The 18,546-nt window shown below is 50.1% G+C and overlaps 1 protein-coding gene across 1 annotated transcript; it reads right to left on the bottom strand.

Annotated features, from left to right (window-relative positions):
• Positions 1 to 3,378: 3,378 nt before the first annotated feature.
• Positions 3,379 to 17,674, bottom strand: LPO (lactoperoxidase). The gene is made up of 12 exons (XM_029081728.2): positions 17,599 to 17,674; positions 15,908 to 15,995; positions 12,555 to 12,730; positions 10,733 to 10,850; positions 10,260 to 10,389; positions 8,982 to 9,188; positions 7,984 to 8,308; positions 6,932 to 7,092; positions 6,000 to 6,252; positions 5,167 to 5,340; positions 4,613 to 4,850; positions 3,379 to 3,809 (listed from the first exon to the last, which is right to left on the bottom strand). The coding sequence occupies exons 1-12, from the start codon at positions 17,672 to 17,674 to the stop codon at positions 3,602 to 3,604; spliced, it is 2,154 nt and encodes a 717-aa protein (XP_028937561.1). The 3' UTR covers positions 3,379 to 3,601.
• Between the last annotated feature and the right edge of the window lie 872 nt (positions 17,675 to 18,546).

The raw sequence follows: 18,546 nt of genomic DNA, 5'->3' as shown, positions 1-18,546 counted from the left end.
CCGGGATTAGAACCCAGGACCTCTGACTCCCAGGCCCGTGCTCTTTCCACTGAGCCATGCTGATTAATGCATGCTGATACTGCAAAGACGGGATACTACCCAGTCAATCAATCAGTGGTATTTATTGTGGCTTTCTATGCAGAGCACTGAACTAAGAGCTTGGTAAATTACAAGAACAAAGCATGGCCTAGTGGCAACACTCCCTTGGGCTTGGAAGTCAGAGGAGGTAGGTTCTAATGCTGGCTCTGTCACTTGACCGCTGTGTGAACTTGGGCAAGTCACTCAATTTCTCTGTGCCTCAGTTACCTCATCTGTAAAACGAAGACCCTGAGCCCCTTGTGAGATAGGGACCGTATCTAACCTGATTGCTGTATATCTATCCCAGTGCTTAAAACAGTGCTTGGTACATAGTAAGTGCTTAACATATATCATAATAATTATTATTATGAGTTGTTAGGCACAATCCCTTCCTACGAGGAGCTTACAGTCTAAAGGGGGAGACAGACAATAAAATACATTTGAGACCGGGGTATAGTAGAATAGAAGGATAGTGAGGTAAGTCCTGGGGGGAGAGATGAGTACTGAAGTGCTTAAGGAGTCCACATAATAATAATGTTGGTATTTGTTAAGCACTTACTATGTGCAGAAGACTGTTCTAAGCGCTGGGGTAGATACAGGGTAATCAGGTTGTCTCATGGGAGGCTCACAGTCTTAATCCCCATTTTACAGATGAGGTAACTGAGGCACAGAGAAGTTAAGTGACTTGCCCACAGTCACACATTCAAGTGAATAGTTGATGCAGAGATGAGGGTGGACAGGGGAAATAAATGGTGTAGTCAGGGAAGGCCTTTTGGAAGAGATGTGATTTTTTTAGGAGGGCTTAGAAGGTGGGCTGTCAGAGATTAAATGGGAGGGAGTTCCAGGCCAGAGAGAGGATGTGGGCAAGGTACTGGCGGTGAGATTGAGGAGATTGAGGCACAGAGAATAGGTTGGTCAACACCCCAGTTCATCTACACAGCAGTGTTCAAGAAAATCGCCTCACTTTGTTGTATCAGATTCCACCATCCACCTAGAGCTCAGCAGTATCTCACTGTTGGTTTTGAACGAGGTCTGTTTTGGAATGAAAAGAATGAGGGCCCTCCCACAAGAGATAAACAAAAACTAAGGGAGCCAGCTTACCCAAGGAAACAAATGTCAGACCCTTTACCAGGAGGAGAGAAGGGAAATTTACTAGAAAAAAGAAACATAATTATAAATGAATAATAATGTTGGTATTTGTTAAGCGCTTACTATGTGCAGAGCACTGTTCTAAGCGCTGGGGTAGACACAGGTGAATCAGGTTGTCCCATGTGGGGCTCACAGTCTTAATCCCCATTTTACAGATGAGGGAACTGAGGCATAGAGAAGTTAAGTGACTTGCCCACAGTCACACAGCTGACAAGTGGCAGAGCTGGGATTCGAACTCATGAGCCCTGACTCCAAAGCCCCTGCTCTTTCCACTGAGCCACGCTGCTTCTCTATGAAGTCAATGAAGTCAAATGAGTCAATCTTCCAGCTATCTGGTGCATCTCGATATGGCCACAAGCTCAAAGGTTCACATTTCCACCTCGACCCTAAGTAGCCCCTGCCCCTGAACTCTCTCACCTACTCTATAATACTGCACTCCTTCCTGTCTGGGGTCATCTCCATCTAGATAACTGGCCACCCTTTAAATAGTTTCTGGTCCAAACGAATACCTCATCATCTCCCATAAAACTCTCTCCTTTTCCTAACTCTCATCGCCACTGACAACACTCCCGGATCTTCCTCTGTAATAGTTCTCAGATCCCCCCCCTTTCTCTCCACACATCGAAGCACCACCCCCCGCCTTGAAAATAGCAATTCTTAATTGTGACCTTTGTTAACTGCTTTGTGCCAAACTCTGTACTAAGCACTGGGGTAGATACAAGATAATCAGGTTCCACATGGGGCTCACATTTTAAGTAGGAGGGAGCACAGGTATTGAATCTCCATTTTGCAGATGAGGAAACAGAGACACAGAGAACTGAAGAGACTCGTTCAAGGGTCACACAGCACACAAGTAGAGGGCCTGGGATTAGAACTCAGGTCCTCTGACTCCCGGGCCTGTGCTTTTCCACTAGGCCACGCTGCTCTTTTTGATATGGGTTCTCATCACCCTCGGCTGGATTGTTGTAATACCCTCCTAACTGACTCCAGTCTCTTCCCTCTTCTACCTAGCATACATAGAATTGCGCTTATCATTTTTCCAAAACACAATAATAATAATTGTGGTTTTTGTTAAACGGTTTCTATGAACACTGGGGTAGATGCAAGATCGTTAGATCCTATAGGTGGCTCGCCAAGTAGGAGGGAGAGCAGCATTAAAGCCTCATTTTGCACATGAGGGAATTGAGGCACGGAGAAGTTAACTGATTGCCTAAGGTCAAATGGCAGGTAAGTGGAGGAGTCTGGATTAGAACCTAGGTTCACTGACTTCTAGGTCTGTGCTCTTTCCATTAGACCACACTGCTTCCCTCTGCAAAAGACTCCAGTGGTTCTCTGGAGCTTCTCTTCTAAAACAAAAACCTCCCAAGTCAATCTCTAAATCATCCCTCCCAAGCTGTCCTTGGCTCTGACCCACTTCCTCATACCTGTCTCCTGGCCTGGAAGACCCTTCCTTCCCAGGTCTAACTACATCACTATCCTTGTTTGAAGTCTCCTGCAAAACCACCTCCTTTAGGAGGCAGTCCCTGATTAACCTATACAACACACACACACACACAACACACACTCCTTCCCCCCTATTTTCGTCTGTCTCCCCCCCCCCCCCCACACCCACACTGATCTGGTCATCCTTTCAGTCGCCTTGGCATTCATTCATTTATCTATTTGTTTCTTTATCCACTTGGGTTTATTATTTCTATTTACTCAGAAGCAATTTATGTTCTTTAGTATATATCTACTGTTCTGTCTCCTTCGCTCCATTAAACTGGGAACTCCAGATCTAAGAGGCACAGGGGTGGTGGTGACAACAATTACTTGGGACAAACTCAGGGTACAAAGCATGGAGCCCCAGGAGAGATATAGTCCCTGTCCCACATAGGGCTCTCAGACTTAATCCTCATTTTACAGAGGAGGTAACTGAGGCTAAGGGAAGTGAAGTGATTTGCCCGACATCACAGGGCAGACAAGTGGCGAAGCTGGGATTAGAAGCCTGGACCTCTAACTCCCAGGCTCATGCTCTTTTTGCTAGGCCACTCCATTTCTGAAGTGAACCTTGCGCCCTACTCTCTACCCTCCAACTACAGAGGCCACAGCACCGACTATGTGACCTTATTCACCCCCTACCCCCCCGATGGATACACTGGACAGGGTTAGCCATTTATTTGGAGTTTATTTGGTCCAGTGCTTGTTCATCAGCACCCTGTCGGGCGACTGTCTTTTACTCCCCGCCGCCTAGAGGGATCGTTATCCGTTTATCTTGACCCTGTACAGAAGTCTTCCTGTTCAAACCTCTCCCGCCCAACGGTGATGATGTTGGAGATGGCGAGGAGGAGGAGGAAGTCGGTGATGATGTTGATGGTGGGCAGCCTGTGGAGACTCAGCTCCTGATGGAGATCCAAGGGGACAGGTCGAGCTTGTTGATGGAGGTGCACGGGACAAAGTCTTGGGGATAATTGTTGGCCTTGAAACTGTCTCTGGGGACTTTGGTCAGACGGGTGTTGTCACACAGGAGGCGGGAGAAGGAGATTCTGGCGAGGGCAGCCCGCTGCTGGTAGGTGAACACGCCGGGGTTCTCCCACCAGAACCTGCGGAAGAAGAGGCCGCCGTGTTTACCTCAGGCTGGTGCCAGCCAGGAGAGACTGCCGACTCTCGGGCACAGGCCCGGATGGACAGCAGAGTTGGGGGAGCTCGGGCTTTGCATCCCAAGAGGTTTTCGTAGCTACTTGGCATTAATATAGCCTTGGAAAAAACTACAAATCTACTGGTTCAGAACAGTATCTGTCAGGCAAGTAAAGAAGAGGGTCAATTTCAGTCATTTGCATAGAAGTGAAAACCTCTTTAAAGGAAAGATAGGCAGGGCAGAGGGTGGGGAAGTTGACTTTTAAAAATCCATTACAAGGCCATGCGAAAGGCAACTTAAGGTGTCCCACCCGCCACAAGGGGTGATGAGACCTGTGTGTGGTGGGGCCCTCTCCAGAGATCAGCCTGAAGGGGAGCAGCTTGGCTAATGGAAAGAGCACAGGAGGTGAGCCCCATGTGGAATGAGGATTGTGTCTAACCTGATTAATTTACATCTACCCCAGCACTTGGAATAGTGCTTGACACATCCCAAGTGCTTAACAAACACCATAATAAGAGCTGTTTCCCTACCGGGCTCCAGCTGAGGGCATGAGGAGGAGCACAGCTGAGGATAAGGGGAAGTCCTGCCAGCTCTGAGATGTTTCCCTCACCTTTCCCACTTTAAAGTCAGAGTCCCAGAAGCGGTGGTTTCCTTTGCCATTTCCATGACCGGTGGGAATCGCCACCACTCCCTGATGGCAGGTAGCCCACCCCAATCCTCCCCTCCACCCCACCAGCACCCCGCCGCTTGAGCTTCCAGTTCACTTGCCTGTCTCCATCCCGGATTTGTCGGAACTGCTTCCCTAGGAGACAGGCCAGGAGGGGCCCCACTCTGCCATTGGGCACAAAGGGCTCAGCGATGGCCCCGATCCAGAAGTCGATGTTGTTTATGGTGCCGTACAGGTCCGCGAACTTCTGCGCCAGGTCTTTGTTCCTCAGCACGGCGCCCAGCTCGGTCACATTTTGAGGCTGTGACAGCCCACAGAACCGTCTCCAGGCGTTGTAATCTGCGGGAGGAGCATGCAGTGGCCGGTAGTGGGGTGGGCTGGGGATGGAGGCGAGGTGGGGGGGTGTCTCATCCCTCGCTCTCCCTTTGCTTCCTCCTTTGGGTCAGTTATTCTGTCTTTGCTGTTTTAGGGGAGCTGGCTCCCAGACACCCTCAGAGTCCACTCTGGGAAGGCCCTCTTTTTGTGGGTGAAGAGAGGCTGCCCCTTTCCCACCTTTAGGATCTGGACTGGATGGAGGTAAGCAGACCACCTGGGCTCGTCAACGTTGTATCTTTGGGTCCGTCCGTCCGTCTATCTGTCCCTGGAGCCCACTCACCTGGCAGTCCGTGGTCCCGGCCTCGCTGAATGTTGATGGCAGCCAGGTCAAATCCATGGATTTTATGGGTTGGCTGGAAGAGCTGGTCCCGCAGCTCGCTGGACATCATCTTATTCTGCTTCATGATCTTGGACCGCTTGGTCAGCATGCCCCTCACCAGAGGGTCGACCCCCCCTGCAGAGACCAAGTCCACCCGGCTCAGCTGGAGAATGCAGTAACTGAAGATAGGTCAGACCACCCACCTTCCCATTTCACTCCATCCTCCCAGAGAGAGGAAATGGCTCGCAGTGGAGCGGGAGGGATTCAGGTTAGACATAAAAAAACAAAAAACAAAACAACTTTCTGGTCCTGATGGATGATCAAGCGAGGTGGTGGAGTCTCTTTGGCTGGAGCCTTAAGGAAAGGCAAACAGGATGAACAGGGCAGTTGGAGCAGTTTAGGAGCCGTGCTGCCTGACAGGTGGCAATGGACTTAATTTAGCCCAGGGAGCCAGGGATTCTAGGAACTTGATCTAATGTGTCCTGTCGCTCAGCTCTTCCCTGGGCTCCAGATCCAGAATGGAGAGGTGGCGACTCATGGGGAGAGAAACAATGGTCATTCAGGCCAACTCTTCCTGCCTTGTGCAGAAGCGCTCAGGTCACAGAAAGGACATGGGGCGGAGAGGTAGAGGAGGGGGCCGAGACCCCGGGTCCCTCACTCCCAGGGGAGGAAGGGGGCAGGGGTGCAGAGGGAGAACTTTGGAGAGAGCGGAATCGAGGTGGGGAGGACGGCCAGGCCGGAGACACGAGGGCTCCAGGCAGCGGGGTGAGCGGAACACTCTGGGAGTGCATTACCATCTTTGACGAGTCTCCAGGTGTTGAAGAAGAGGGTGTGCAGCGGAAGCTCAGGCTCGGGACCCCAGGGCTGGAAGTACTCATCCAAGCGGAAAACAGTCGGGGGGACTTCCGTGTGGCCAAAGCGGAAGGCAAAGGTGAAGATGTTGGCCACGCGGGGATCTACCTCCTCGTCATAGCCCTGGTACTTTGGGATCATCTTCTCCAGTTCGTCTCCCAGCACGATGGGAAGGTAGTCCCTATAGCTGATGATCTGGGGGGGAAGAGGATCAGAGAGGGAGAAGCAGCGCTAGGACTTCCGTGCTGTGGTCCAGAAGGAAATGTCATTTGGGGATCACATCCTCTGGATCCAGTGGGGGAGGTGGGAAAAGCTTCCTTCCCAGAGGAGCTGGGAGACTCTGGAATGCTCACCTGAGAGACAGAGTGCGACCTCCTTCCGCAGTGGCCTTTGAGAAAAGTGTATTCAACTGTCAGAGAGGGTTTATTTAGGTACAGGAAGATTGTATTCTTGACCACTGAAGGTCTTTCCAGCCCTGTGATTCTGGGATTCTCAGGTTCTAACAGTTCACGTGGACAAGGACAGCAGGAGAAGCAACTATACTTCAGGCATGGGAGTGGGCTGGGGAGAGGGAGGGTTTATGACTTTAGTCTACGTTCCTCCTCCTCCTGGACTTCCTGCTAGAATTAGCAGGATTTGGGAATGGAAACAATCTTGGGGAACTCCAGCCTGAGAACGTGGTGGTGTAGTAGAGGGGAGGGGAAGAGTAAAGTGACAGAAGGGAGGACAAGTGGGGTGGGGGTGGGACAGAGTGGCGAGAAAACCTAGGAGAGGTTTGGAGGAGAGGAGGAAGGAGGCAGTGAAGAGAATGGAGGAGAGCAGAATGTATTATCCCCTCTGACCCCAGGGCTGTGTCTTTGGAATCAATCCATACCTGCACTATGGCTCCCATGATTTTCCGTGCCTCTTGGTAGATCTTTTCTCCATCCCACTGGGGGTTGAGTCTCTTCAGCTCTCTGGCCAGCCGGTTGTGTTCCCGTAAAAAGAGGGTGTGGAAAACTGAGAGCAGTATTTGCTCTGAGACCCGGGAGTCCCCTGGAGAAACCAAGAGGTGGGCGGAGCCTTAGGTTGTCTCAGACAAGGAGAGAAAGAGGCCTGAGGAAGGAGGGTGGAGGGAAGGAAGGAAGGAAGCCATCTTTGTATCTCTAGTCCCTAACTCCCAGGACTCATCTATCCCACAGGTCTTCCCACAGCTCATTTAAGATGGCAAGTTCCCCATGGATGGTCATTATCAATATAATTTGATTAGTACAGTACCTGGCACAGCGTCACATATATGTGAGCATTTACTAAACATAGTTCATGATGATTAGGGGTTCTGTGTTTCTATCCCTTCATCTTCCAAGCTGCCCTGCCTGATGTCTGTGTAGTCCTTCTGCCTGCCTCTTCTCTATGAATAAAATCGGCAGGAAACAAGGCCCCTCCATGATCTCAGCTTCTTCTCTTCCCTTCCCTTCCCCCGCAGCCCAACTATGCTGGCTAAACTTTCCTTGGACAACCTTCTGTTCTTTTCCTCCTTTTCTTTCTTTTTTTTAAGGGATATCCTCCCCACTTTTTTCTAGATTGCTACCTGAGCACTGATCACTTTATTTTTGAAGAATCGATCGACACATCGTCTTCTGACGCTTATTTCCTTTGTTACCAACGTAGCTCAACCCAAATATCCTCATAAGAGGGCACTGCGCTTCTGTCTTTTAGCTGGTGTCTGGGAGAGTAGAGGCCCACCCCAGTTCTTTTACTAGACTCCATTGCTTCATTTATTCCTCCTACTTGGGCACCCTAACTTTAGATCCCTCATTAATTCCTTGCCCAGTGGTCCCAGCTCCAAATATCCCACAGCTCTCCACGCCAGCCCCTGACCCCATATATTGGCTCCCACTCCCCAGTGGTCTTGGACCCCATTCCTCATTTCCCAAGAGGACTCACCAGCTAGGAAGCAGGGGACCCCAGCAGTGGCATTGATGAATTCACAGGGGTTGGGCTTCTTGCTGTCAAAGGGAAGTAGGGGCAGCCCATCATCAGTGAACTCCTGGTTGACGGCCAAAAGGCCCAGTGGACTGGTCAGATTCCTTAGCCGAGTGGCCAGGCCCACCTCTGCCCCGTAGATCATGCTGGCATCAACAAAGGAGGTCAGGGCGTTGATCTGCTCACGGACCAGAGACTGGGTAGGTTCAATGGGGCAGACGAAGCCAGACCGGAAGAAGGGCATGCAGAGACCTTGCTTCTTCAGTTTGGGGTCACCAGGAGGGAACTGAGAAAGAAACAGAGACAAGAGTGTTGCCTGTCCCTGACCTCTTACCCCAAAACATGCCATCCAGCTGGGGGAGAATGGTTTAGAACAGTTAATTTCATTTACTGAAATTTCATTTGCTTGGCTGTCTCGTGAGAAGTGGTTGGGCTAGTCAAGCCTTCTGATGATCTGGTCGATTTGTGTACTTACATACCTAAGTATTCACCTCCCCTCCCCATCGTCCCCTCTAAACCCTGGTTCAACTCTTGGTTTCCTAGGATTCCGGTAGGGAAGCTTTGGGAGAACCTATGACTCGATGTATAAGGAGTGACTCATGAGGATAATAATAATAATAATGGTACTTGGTACTATGTGCCAAGCACCGTTCTAAACACCGGGGTAGATACAAGCTAATCAGGTTGGACACAGTCCCTGTCCCACATGGGGCTCACAGGCTTAATCTCCATTTTACAGATGAGGGAACTGAGGCCCGAGAAGCAAAGTGACTTGCCCAAGGTCACAGAGCAGACTTGTGGTGGAGCCGGGATTAGAACCATTAACCTTCTGACTTCCAGACCTGTGAGGTGGTTTTGAGTGGAGGGAGTCTGGGTCACGGTCATAAAGTCATTCCAAGAAAGGGGAAGAGGATGGTGCCTGGGGAGCAGAAGGCAGCACCCCTGGAAAAGGAGCATACCATGATGGGGAAACAGTTGTCTTCCTGAATGCAGTGCTCGTCACATTGGTCTTTGGTGTACTGGCTGCTTCCCATCTCCGTTTCAGGGGCAAAGTCCAGCTCGTGGTCTAACCACTGCCCCCACTGCATGAAGATCACTGACCTCTGCTGGTCCAGGACCTCGTTCTCATTCATATAGCCGGCAATCTTGTTGGACACCTCTCGGGCCTGTGAAATAGGGGAGAAGAGAGGCCAGAGAGGAAGGTGATAATAATGTTGGTATTTGTTAAGCGCTTACTATGTGCCGAGCACTGTTCTAAGCGCTGGGGTAGACATAGGGGAATCAGGTTGTCCCACGTGGGGCTCACAGTCTTAATCCCCATTTTACAGATGAGGGAACTGAGGCACAGAGAAGTGAAGTGACTTGCCCACAGTCACACAGCCGACAAGTGGCAGAGCTGGGATTTGAACTCATGAGCCCTGACTCCAAAGCCCGTGCTCTTTCCATTGAGCCACGGAGGCCAGAGATCTGAAACTCAGCGGGTGGAGAGGGGAGCAGAGGAAGCGATGGAGAATAGTGGCCCGGGTGTTACGTGCTCAACAGTAATCCCGCCCGAAGGACTCCCAAGTCAAGTGAAGCAGACAGAACCCCCAGGAGGGGACAGAGAGTCCTCTGAGTGTAGAGACGTGGGACAAGAGGGAGGCCATCTGTGCCTGGGAGTCAAGGGGCACCTGGCTGCTGTCAGTGTGGAAGCTGGCCCGCTATCTGCTTGGGCTCTGAGGGTTAGTTGCTTGTCTACTATCTCATGGTGCCGCCATGAAATGGTACTAGCCATCTTTGAGGCCTAACAGAGCCATCTCGCTATAGTTTCCGGTCCCCCTCTCTCCTCCACCCCCATTTCTCCATCTCTCTTTATCACTTAATAATAAGGATGATGATAATTGGATTTTGCTAAGCACTTACTATGTGCCATGCATTGTACTAAGTGCTGGGGTTGATAATCAGAGTAGACAGAGTCCCTGTCTTACTTGGGGCTCACAGTCTAACTAGGAGGGAGTTGGATCGAATCCCCATTTTACAGATGAGGAAACTGAAGCCCAGAGAAGTTAAGTGACTTGCCCAAGGTCACGCAGCAGACAAGTGGCAGAGCTGGGATTAGAACTCAGGTCCTCTGACCTTCAGGCCCATGCTCTTTCCACTAGGCCACACTGCTTCTCTTCATCTTTTTTTGAACTGTCATCTCTGTCTACCTCGCTCTCTTGTCATCTCCTGGGAATGAGGTCGGTCTTGATCCTTACCAGCGGGAGGACGAAACCATTGCGCTTTTTCTCTGGCTTCCACCCGTGGGGCAGAGAGACCCCATCCTCGTAATCGGCCGGCAGCCAGCGGGCCAGGGCTCGGTTGATCGCACCCAATGTGGCATTCCTCCTGAGAAAGGGATAGAATAGAGTTCTGTAGCCTTGGCTTAGCCTCCGACGGTCTGGCTTTAAGGATGAAATTGAAGTCTATTGGTTCTCTTCAGGCCCTGGAAGCCCTGGCTAAGAGGGGGTTCAGGAAAGCCAGGAAGCAAGAAGGAAGACCACAGGAATTGGGAGTCATGGGGAAACCGAGGTCCAGCTAACCGGAATTTCAACTGGGAAGGAGACAACTCCAAAATGCAAGACTCTTCACGTGGCAGGCCCTCCAGGCCCCAGATGAGGAGGCGCTGGGGGGTGGACAGGGGGACCTGCACACTTAAAACTGAGGGGGACCCCACTGAGGCCCCGCTCACCTGTTGTTGCACTCGCCCGTGATGGTCCGGTAGGGGCTGTCTTCCTGGCATCTCAGCGGTGGCATCTGAACGTCACAGCCCACCTCCTGGAAAAGCTTCTCCAAGTTCACCTGAGGGGCTGAGGAGGATAGGGTTCTGCCAGCTGCGGTCTACTCCTAGCCAGGTCTGCCCCCGGCCCTCCACGTCGGCACCATTCAGAGCCCATGTGAATTCTACAGATGCACTATTTGCCCCACTGCCAAGTTGAATTTCACATTTCTTCCTGGAACCTGTTGTTCCTGTGCTTGAGGGAAGATGGAACCGAAGGCAGAACTTTCTTCTCCCTCCAGAACAACCAAGGATGCCCAGGGAGGGAGAATCTAACGTGTCAGCATAAGAGCGTGAGAACAAAAGAAAGATCGACATAGGGTCAGACCAATGGACCCCCCGCCCCAGCGTTCAGTCTCTGACCCTGGCAGTGTGATGGTTGTTTTCCAGGGTGTCCAATCTCTCGGCTAGGAATGGACCATCTAACATCCTTAACGGTTCCTCCAGTTCCCCATTATGGACTTTTCATTTAACAGTTTCTCCAAGCTCCTCCTGAACCTGCCGATATTTTCAGCAGGCACAATTTCCTGTGGTACGGGATGCCACGGAGAAAAAAAAAAGATCTCTTTTTATTTGTTTTCAACCTAATAATAATTATAGGTTCATGCCATGCACTCTACTAAGTGCTGGGGCAGATGCAAGATAAACAGATTGGACATAGTCCCTCTCCCACATGGGTCTCACAGTCTAAGTAGGAGGGAGAACAGGTACTGAGTTCCCATTTGGTGGTTGAGGAAACTGAGGCAGAGAGAAATGATGTGACTGGCCCAAGGTCACACAGCAGACAAGTGGCAAAACTGGGATTAGAACCCAGTCCTGTGACTCTCAGGCCCGTGTTTTTTCCACTAGGCCATGTTGCTTCCCTTCCCTTGTTGCTCAGGACCTGATGAGATCTGTTGGAGCTCAGGGATCGTGATCTAGTGGATATTTCCCTCACCCCACTGGCCCCTTCCACGCTGAGTATTCCCCCAGACAGCAACCATGACTCTCCCTCTTTTTGCTTGGAAAATAAAGGGATTTTCTGAGCATCATCTTGAAGAAGCAGCATGGCCTGGGAGTCAGAAGGACCTGGGTTCTAATCGAGACTCCACCACTTGTCTGCTGTGTGAATTTGGGCAAGTCACTTAACTTCTCTGTGCCTCGGTTCCCTAATCTGTAAAATGAGGATTAAGACTGTGAACCCATGTGGGACACAGTCTGTGTACAATCTACCCCAGGGCTTAGTACAGTGCCTGGAACATAGTAAGCGCTTAATGAATACCAAAAAAAAGGCTTTAGGAAAAGCAACCAAACCGACTCTCAAACCTCTGTCCCTTTATCTTCAGAAATACGGAGATTCCCTCTCCAGAAAAAAAAACAAACATTTTTTTTGGGAGTTTGGCTAAAATGCATCCTTGCTGGGGCAGTGGTAAGAACAGAGTTTTGGGAGAGAATGGCCCAGTTCACGGACTTGCCCCACCCCCAATTCAGGTGTCTTTTATGCAGCGGCCTTGAAAGTAAGAACCACCCAGGAAGTGACTGGTGAGTATAGAAAATGTCAGTGACATCTCCTCAGCTTACCTTCCGTCCGTTGTACCCTTCCCAAGGCCAATCAGCCAGTTGGTTCTTTGCCAACCTGAGCTAACCAATGAGAAAAATCCATCTTTTCTCCCACCCACGGCGTGAGCTGGTCTTAGCCAGAGGGTCCCAGAGCAGAGCCCAGAGAGCGGCCCCCCGGGTCCCTAGGCTTCAGTACCTGTGACATTGGGCCCGGCCATCATAGTCAGCGCAGTATCCTTTTCTAGGAACTTTATGGACTCCTCCCACACCTGTGCATTGCGGATGACCATCCGGGTCTGGCCCTTGGCCTGTTTGAAGAACTGTGCCATTTGACGACTTGTAGGAGAGGTGGAATTCAATACTAACTTCATCCTATAGTGGAGGCAATCAGAGGGTTCAGGAGTAGTGGGGAAACCACAGTGTACCAATTTCCCCATAGGAAGGAACCAGGATCTTGGAGGTAAGTTGGTCCATGGAGAAAGACGCCATTAGTTGAACAGACTTGCTTCCCAGAAGCCCTTGCTATAGACTGGGCATCCTTTCTTGCTTCCTGCTGAATTCCCTTCCACCCAGCTCTCGGGGGAACTTAGCTTCGCCTGAGCCTCTACCATCCCAATGCCTCAAGGGTTTATCTCAAAGTGAATGCTGTTTTCTTGAAAAATGACTCTAAAGTTGTGTGATCTTGGAGAAGTCATTTCCCCTCTATAGAGCTCAGCTTTCCCTTCATAAAGAGGAAACTTGCCTGCCCTCCAACCACCTATGTAGATCTCCTTATCATCACCTTCCCCAGAGGCAACTCTGAGGAACTCCCACTCTTATTGTTCCTTCCCAAGTGCTCAGTACAATGCTCTGCCCACAGGAAGCACTCGATAAATATGATTAATTGATTCATTTAGTCTGGACCAGAGTTTTTGAAAAGTCTAAAAGAAATCATCCTGAGGATCTCTCTAAATATCCAGAAAAGCAATTCAACAAGGAGGAACCCAAACAGCACAGTCTCCAAATGTGAAGCCTCATCATACCCACACAAGCACAGCCTTATCAAGGAAAACCTCATTCACTAAAACCTACTTATGTGGAATTGGTGATCACATTGGCAGGGTGACTACCCTCCTCTCCTTCCTCCCTTTACCCTGCAAGGAAAGATAGTTTGGGAGGTCAGTCAATCAATCAATCAAATGTAATGCGTGCTTACTGTGTGCAGACCACTGTATTTTAAAGCCTGTGGTAAGGAGTTTCTGTTTGATGCGGAGGAACCAAGTTAGGAAGGCTTTGACTCTAGACTGTAAGCTTGTTGAGGGCAGAGAATGTGCCTGTTGTTATATTCTACTCTCCCAAGCACTTAGTTCAGTGCTCTGCACACAGTAAGCGCTCAATAAATACTATTGACTGACTGACTTTGGGCTTGGGTGTGTCACCACATCAGAGGTTCGGGCCTTGGGCCCGGGCAAGGTGGCTACTAGCCAGAGCAGCGTGTTTCTCATGGAGAAGGGCGGTTGGCTAAATCTAGAAGTCTGTCTGGTCTGCTGTGCCATGGACCATATGGTGCGGTGGTGGTCCTGAGAGGAATAACCATCAACCACCAACTAACCTAAGATTTTTTATTTCACTGGAGCCATTGATGCCCACTTCACCGGGGCAAGGAGGCGGGTGCCGCCACATCTGTCTGAGCTAGATTCCCAGACTTTCTCTTTCCACATCTCTGACAAGGTCTGAGAGCTTCCCATGAGGGTTCTGAGTCTCCCCGCCCCCGCAAAATCCCTGGCCTCTCCTCATTCCCAAACTCAAAATGTAAATTTGACCCCTTGCAGCTGGAAAAATTGAGAGCTGATGGTCGGTGATTATCCTTTGTGTGTGCTGTGGGTGTATGGTGTTATTTCCACATACCTTAAAGAGCTTGGGTCTTGGAGGGTTTGCTGTGGACAGGACTTGAGAGCTCAGGACATGCTGCCTGGAGGGCCTGTTTTGAATGGATGGAGGAGGGGGAGAAGCAGCGTGGTCTAGTGGATGGAGCACAGGCCTGAGAGTCAGAAGGACCTGGGCTCTAATCCCGGATCCATCATTCACCTGCTGGAATTGGCAGTTCCAGACCTCAGAGCCACCGAGTAAGTCACTAAATATCTTCAGTCTGCCACTGGGGCCTCAGAGGGGGTTCCTGTTTCCCAGGGCCAGTGAGAAAATTGCTCCAAATGACCAGCTCCCTCAAGCCTGAAGGATGATTAGCAGGTGGATTATATCTCAGCCTCCATCCTTGATGATGCGTCAGAGAGAATGAACGCATGCCAAAGGAGAAGCACTGGCCAGTCCTCATATGAAGGGATTCGGAGAAGGTAAGGACAGAGGCCTGAACCAGGTCATCATTTGCCTTTGTTTAGTTTGGCCTTGCCCCCACTTGATGATGATGATGGTGGTATTTGTAAAGCACTTACTATGTCTCAACCACTTCTCTAAGTGCTAGACTAGGTACACGGTAATCAGTCCTTGTCCCACATTGGGTTCATAGTCTTAATCCCCATTTTCCAGATGAGGTAAATGAGGCCCAGAGAGGTTAAGTGACTTCCCCGAGGTCACACAGCAAGTAATTGGCAGAACCGGGATTAGAACCCAGGTCCTTCTGACTCCCAGGCCCAAGCTCCATCCACTTACACCATGTGCACTTGCCAGTGCTCACACTCTGAAACGATTTCCTGATATTTTTCATCCTTTTCTCCCGTTCCCCCACCCCCACCATATAGCTCTGCTCAGCTCCTTCCCCTGAAATGACCAAATATGAGAATAGATGTAAAACACAGAGAGAGCTTTAGGTTGTGGATGAGAAGGATGTTCCCATCCAAAGGCTCTGAGAGAGAGAGAGAACTGCTCTGCAAAGGAAGACTTTTTCTCATGGGTTTGTGATGTGTCTATTGTGGGAAGTTGGGAAAAATCCTCTTTGGTAAGAAATTTATCCTTCTTTAGTCCTTTCCAGTTCTTCAATTCCTTTAGACCCTTGTGTCTTTATCTATTATTTGTCTATTCTCTTGATTTTATTATTTATATCAGTCTTCTCTTGATACTGTTAATTAGTTTATGTGTACTCTTTTCCCCATTATTAATAATACTATCATATCCAGAGTGCTTACTTTGTGCCAAGCACCGTGCCGAGCATGGTGATAGACACGAGATAATCAGATTGGATAGTGCATGGTGCTCATAGTAGGAGGTAGGGAGGGTAGATACCCAGAATTGGAATCCAGCTATCTTGACCCCCTCATCCTGTGCTCTTCCCACTAGATCACACTGCCTCTCAGTTGAACTGTAAGCCTCTCAAAGGAAAAATTTGCACCTTACTCTTGTGGGTTCCTCTAGTTCAGTGCTTTCCACACTGTAGGTGCTTAAGGAAACCCATTGATACTGATCCCGATTGCCATGTGGAGGAGGGTCTTTGGTAAATGCTCTTTGTGGTTGCTGCTTTCAAGGATCCAGAGCCTGGCCATGGCCTGCTTTCTGCAGGCAGGAAGGCCATGACCCCGAGGTCCCCGTTACCCGCCCCACCCCGATCCAGCCACTTACTTGTTCCGAGACCCCAAAAAAGCCTTGTTGACTTGATCCTTGGCTTTAGACACAGCACTGGAGATGGCAGGATGACTTGGATGAGTTCCTGCTCCGAAGAGAGGAGTCAGCAGGAGATGAGCACTTCCCCACCCCCTCTGGGACTCCATCTTCCTCCTCCTCCTCCCTCAGGGGCTTCTCCCTCTCCCACCTTGCCAGAAGTCCATTCCAACTATGGGGAAAAGGGTTGGGACATGTTTTTCTGTGGGAAGGTGGTAACTAGAAGGTATAAACTGGAACGATGGATATACGATAGAAATTTAACGCCCTAGGTTGACCTGAATCATTAAGCTGTCTGGAGTTGGGAACTCTGAGTGACACAGGTAGGCCCTGAAAGCCCTATATGTGGATTGAAATGACAATCTGTATTTTATTGGGTAGAACGTTTTCTGCTCCAAAATTCCTTTTCCCAATCCTGGGGTTGAATTAAAGTCCAGCCCCCCCCCGCAACCTCGTTCCTGCAGTGATCAGGTACAGCCTGGATCCACATGAGAGTAGATGGAGTCCAAGACTCCCTCCTGGAGGTCAGCGCTGAGCATGTGCAGTGTTTTCGAGCATACGCAGGGGTCTCTGGGGGTGACTGAGATTTTCAGCAGCCTTCCTGGACTCTGTGTGTGTGCGTGTGTGTATGTGAACCCTTGACGTCTACATGCAAGGGCCCCAACCATCACACTTCAGACCTGCAGCTCTAAATAGGAAGACGAGTGGGAGAAAGCAGGGAGCCCACCCTGAACCCCATCAGGCTTGGACTTACCCTGAACCTGGGCAGGTTCAACCAAGTCCCTGAAAACACTCTCATACCATCAGCAGCCCTTATAGTCTCCCCAGTGCACCACCTGGAAATATTCTCCCTGCCAAACTGCCTCAAGGAGAAAATGTTCTGCAATCTTTTATGAGGCATCAATCAACCAGTGGTATTTATTGAATGCTTACTGTTTGCAGAGCACTGTACTAACTGCTTGATAGAGTTGGTAGGCAGGTTCCCTGCCTATAGAAATCTTATTCATTCATTCAATAGTATTTATTGAGTGCTTACTACGTGCAGAGCACTGTACTAAGCGCTTGGAATGTACAAATCAGCAACCGATAGAGACAGTCCCTGCCCATTGACGGGCTTGCAGTCTAATCAGCTTATAGTCTAGATGATCAGTACTCTTTCTCCATAAAATATCTGTAGCTGAGTGACTGGTGTGAGTGCATGTCTGTGTGTGGGGTGGGTGGCTGATGGAGTGTATAACTGGCTGACTGGCTAGGGTGGAGCTTGAAGCCTGGGATTAATGAGTGACTGAGTTGTGTGAATGGAAGACAGAAAAGGGCTTTCCACTGACCTTCCCTTAGCAAAAAAGACAATTCTGCAAAGAAAAGAAAGGCCCAGGAGACGGGCCAAGGAGGAGAGTGAGTCATAGAGTTTCAGCAGCCATTTGGGCTGCTGAAGCTCTAGGGAATTTGCAGTTTTCCTCTGATGCCCTGTCCCCGCTGGGAAATCCCACTTAGAACAAGCCGGCAGGTCAGCAGGCCTCTGGAAGGGGAAGTGGACTTTCAGGGGAGCCCCCCACCCCAGGCAAGGGAGGCCTGAACCCTGAAGCTCTGAGGGGGCCGGTTCGGGGTAAGGAATGGTTGTAACCAGGGCAGGGATGGGGGGAGATAGTTACCATGAGCGGCAGATGCAGTGGGCTGGAGCAGGACCACCGTCGCCACGACCCCCACGAAGGGGAAAAACAGCTTCATTCCTGAAATGAGACCTTCCCCTACCCAGACCCCATCATCAGTCTAGCATCTGCTGGCCAGCTTCTCCAGAGACTTTGGAGGGAGAAAGGATGGTACAGAGCCTGAGGGAAAGTGGCCTTCCTGTCAGAGAGACCGTTCCCGTGCTCATGTCCCATCTGGAGTCGGCCCCGGAGTCCCTCCCAGCCCCAACTCTTGAGAGGACTGAGAGCCCCATGGGCGACAGGGACTGTGTCCAACCTCATCAACTTGTATGTCCCCTGCCTCTTGGGCGCTCACTTTGTGTTCTATACCGTACCGTACCGTACCGTAATAATAATAATAGTTATAGGGGAGCAGGTGGAGTGGGGAGCAGCCCCTTTGGCCCAGAGGCAGAGAGAAGAAACGTTTTATTATTATATATTATTAAATATAAATAATATGGATGCATATAAATAAAATAAATAAAATGAATAAATATATTAAATTATCAAATTATAGTAACTGTGGTACTTGTCGAGCTCTTACTATAAGCCAGGCACTTTACTAAGCCCTGGAGTGAGTACAAGCAAATCAGATTGGACAGAGCCCCTCTCCTACATGGGGTTCCCAGACTTAATCCCCATTTTACAGATGAGGAAACTGAGGTAGAGAGAAGTGAAATGACTTGCCTAGGGTCACACAGCAGACAAGTGGCAGAGCCGGGATAAGAACCCAGGTCCTTCTGACTCCCAGGCCCGGGCTCTCTCCACTACACCACTCTCTTTCTTTTGGGAAAGAGGTGAGGCATAAACTCCGGTCAGTGAGTTAGGTAACAGCTTAGGTCGGGTGGCGGGAAGGAAGCATCGATTTAGAATGAGCTTTAATGGCAGGAGACGCCCCAGGGCACGTCACCC

This window comes from Ornithorhynchus anatinus, chromosome 17 (assembly GCF_004115215.2).
Source record: "Ornithorhynchus anatinus isolate Pmale09 chromosome 17, mOrnAna1.pri.v4, whole genome shotgun sequence".
Classification (NCBI taxonomy): domain Eukaryota; kingdom Metazoa; phylum Chordata; class Mammalia; order Monotremata; family Ornithorhynchidae; genus Ornithorhynchus; species Ornithorhynchus anatinus.
Note: the sequence above shows the minus strand (reverse complement) of the source record. Positions and strands in the feature narration are given on the sequence as shown.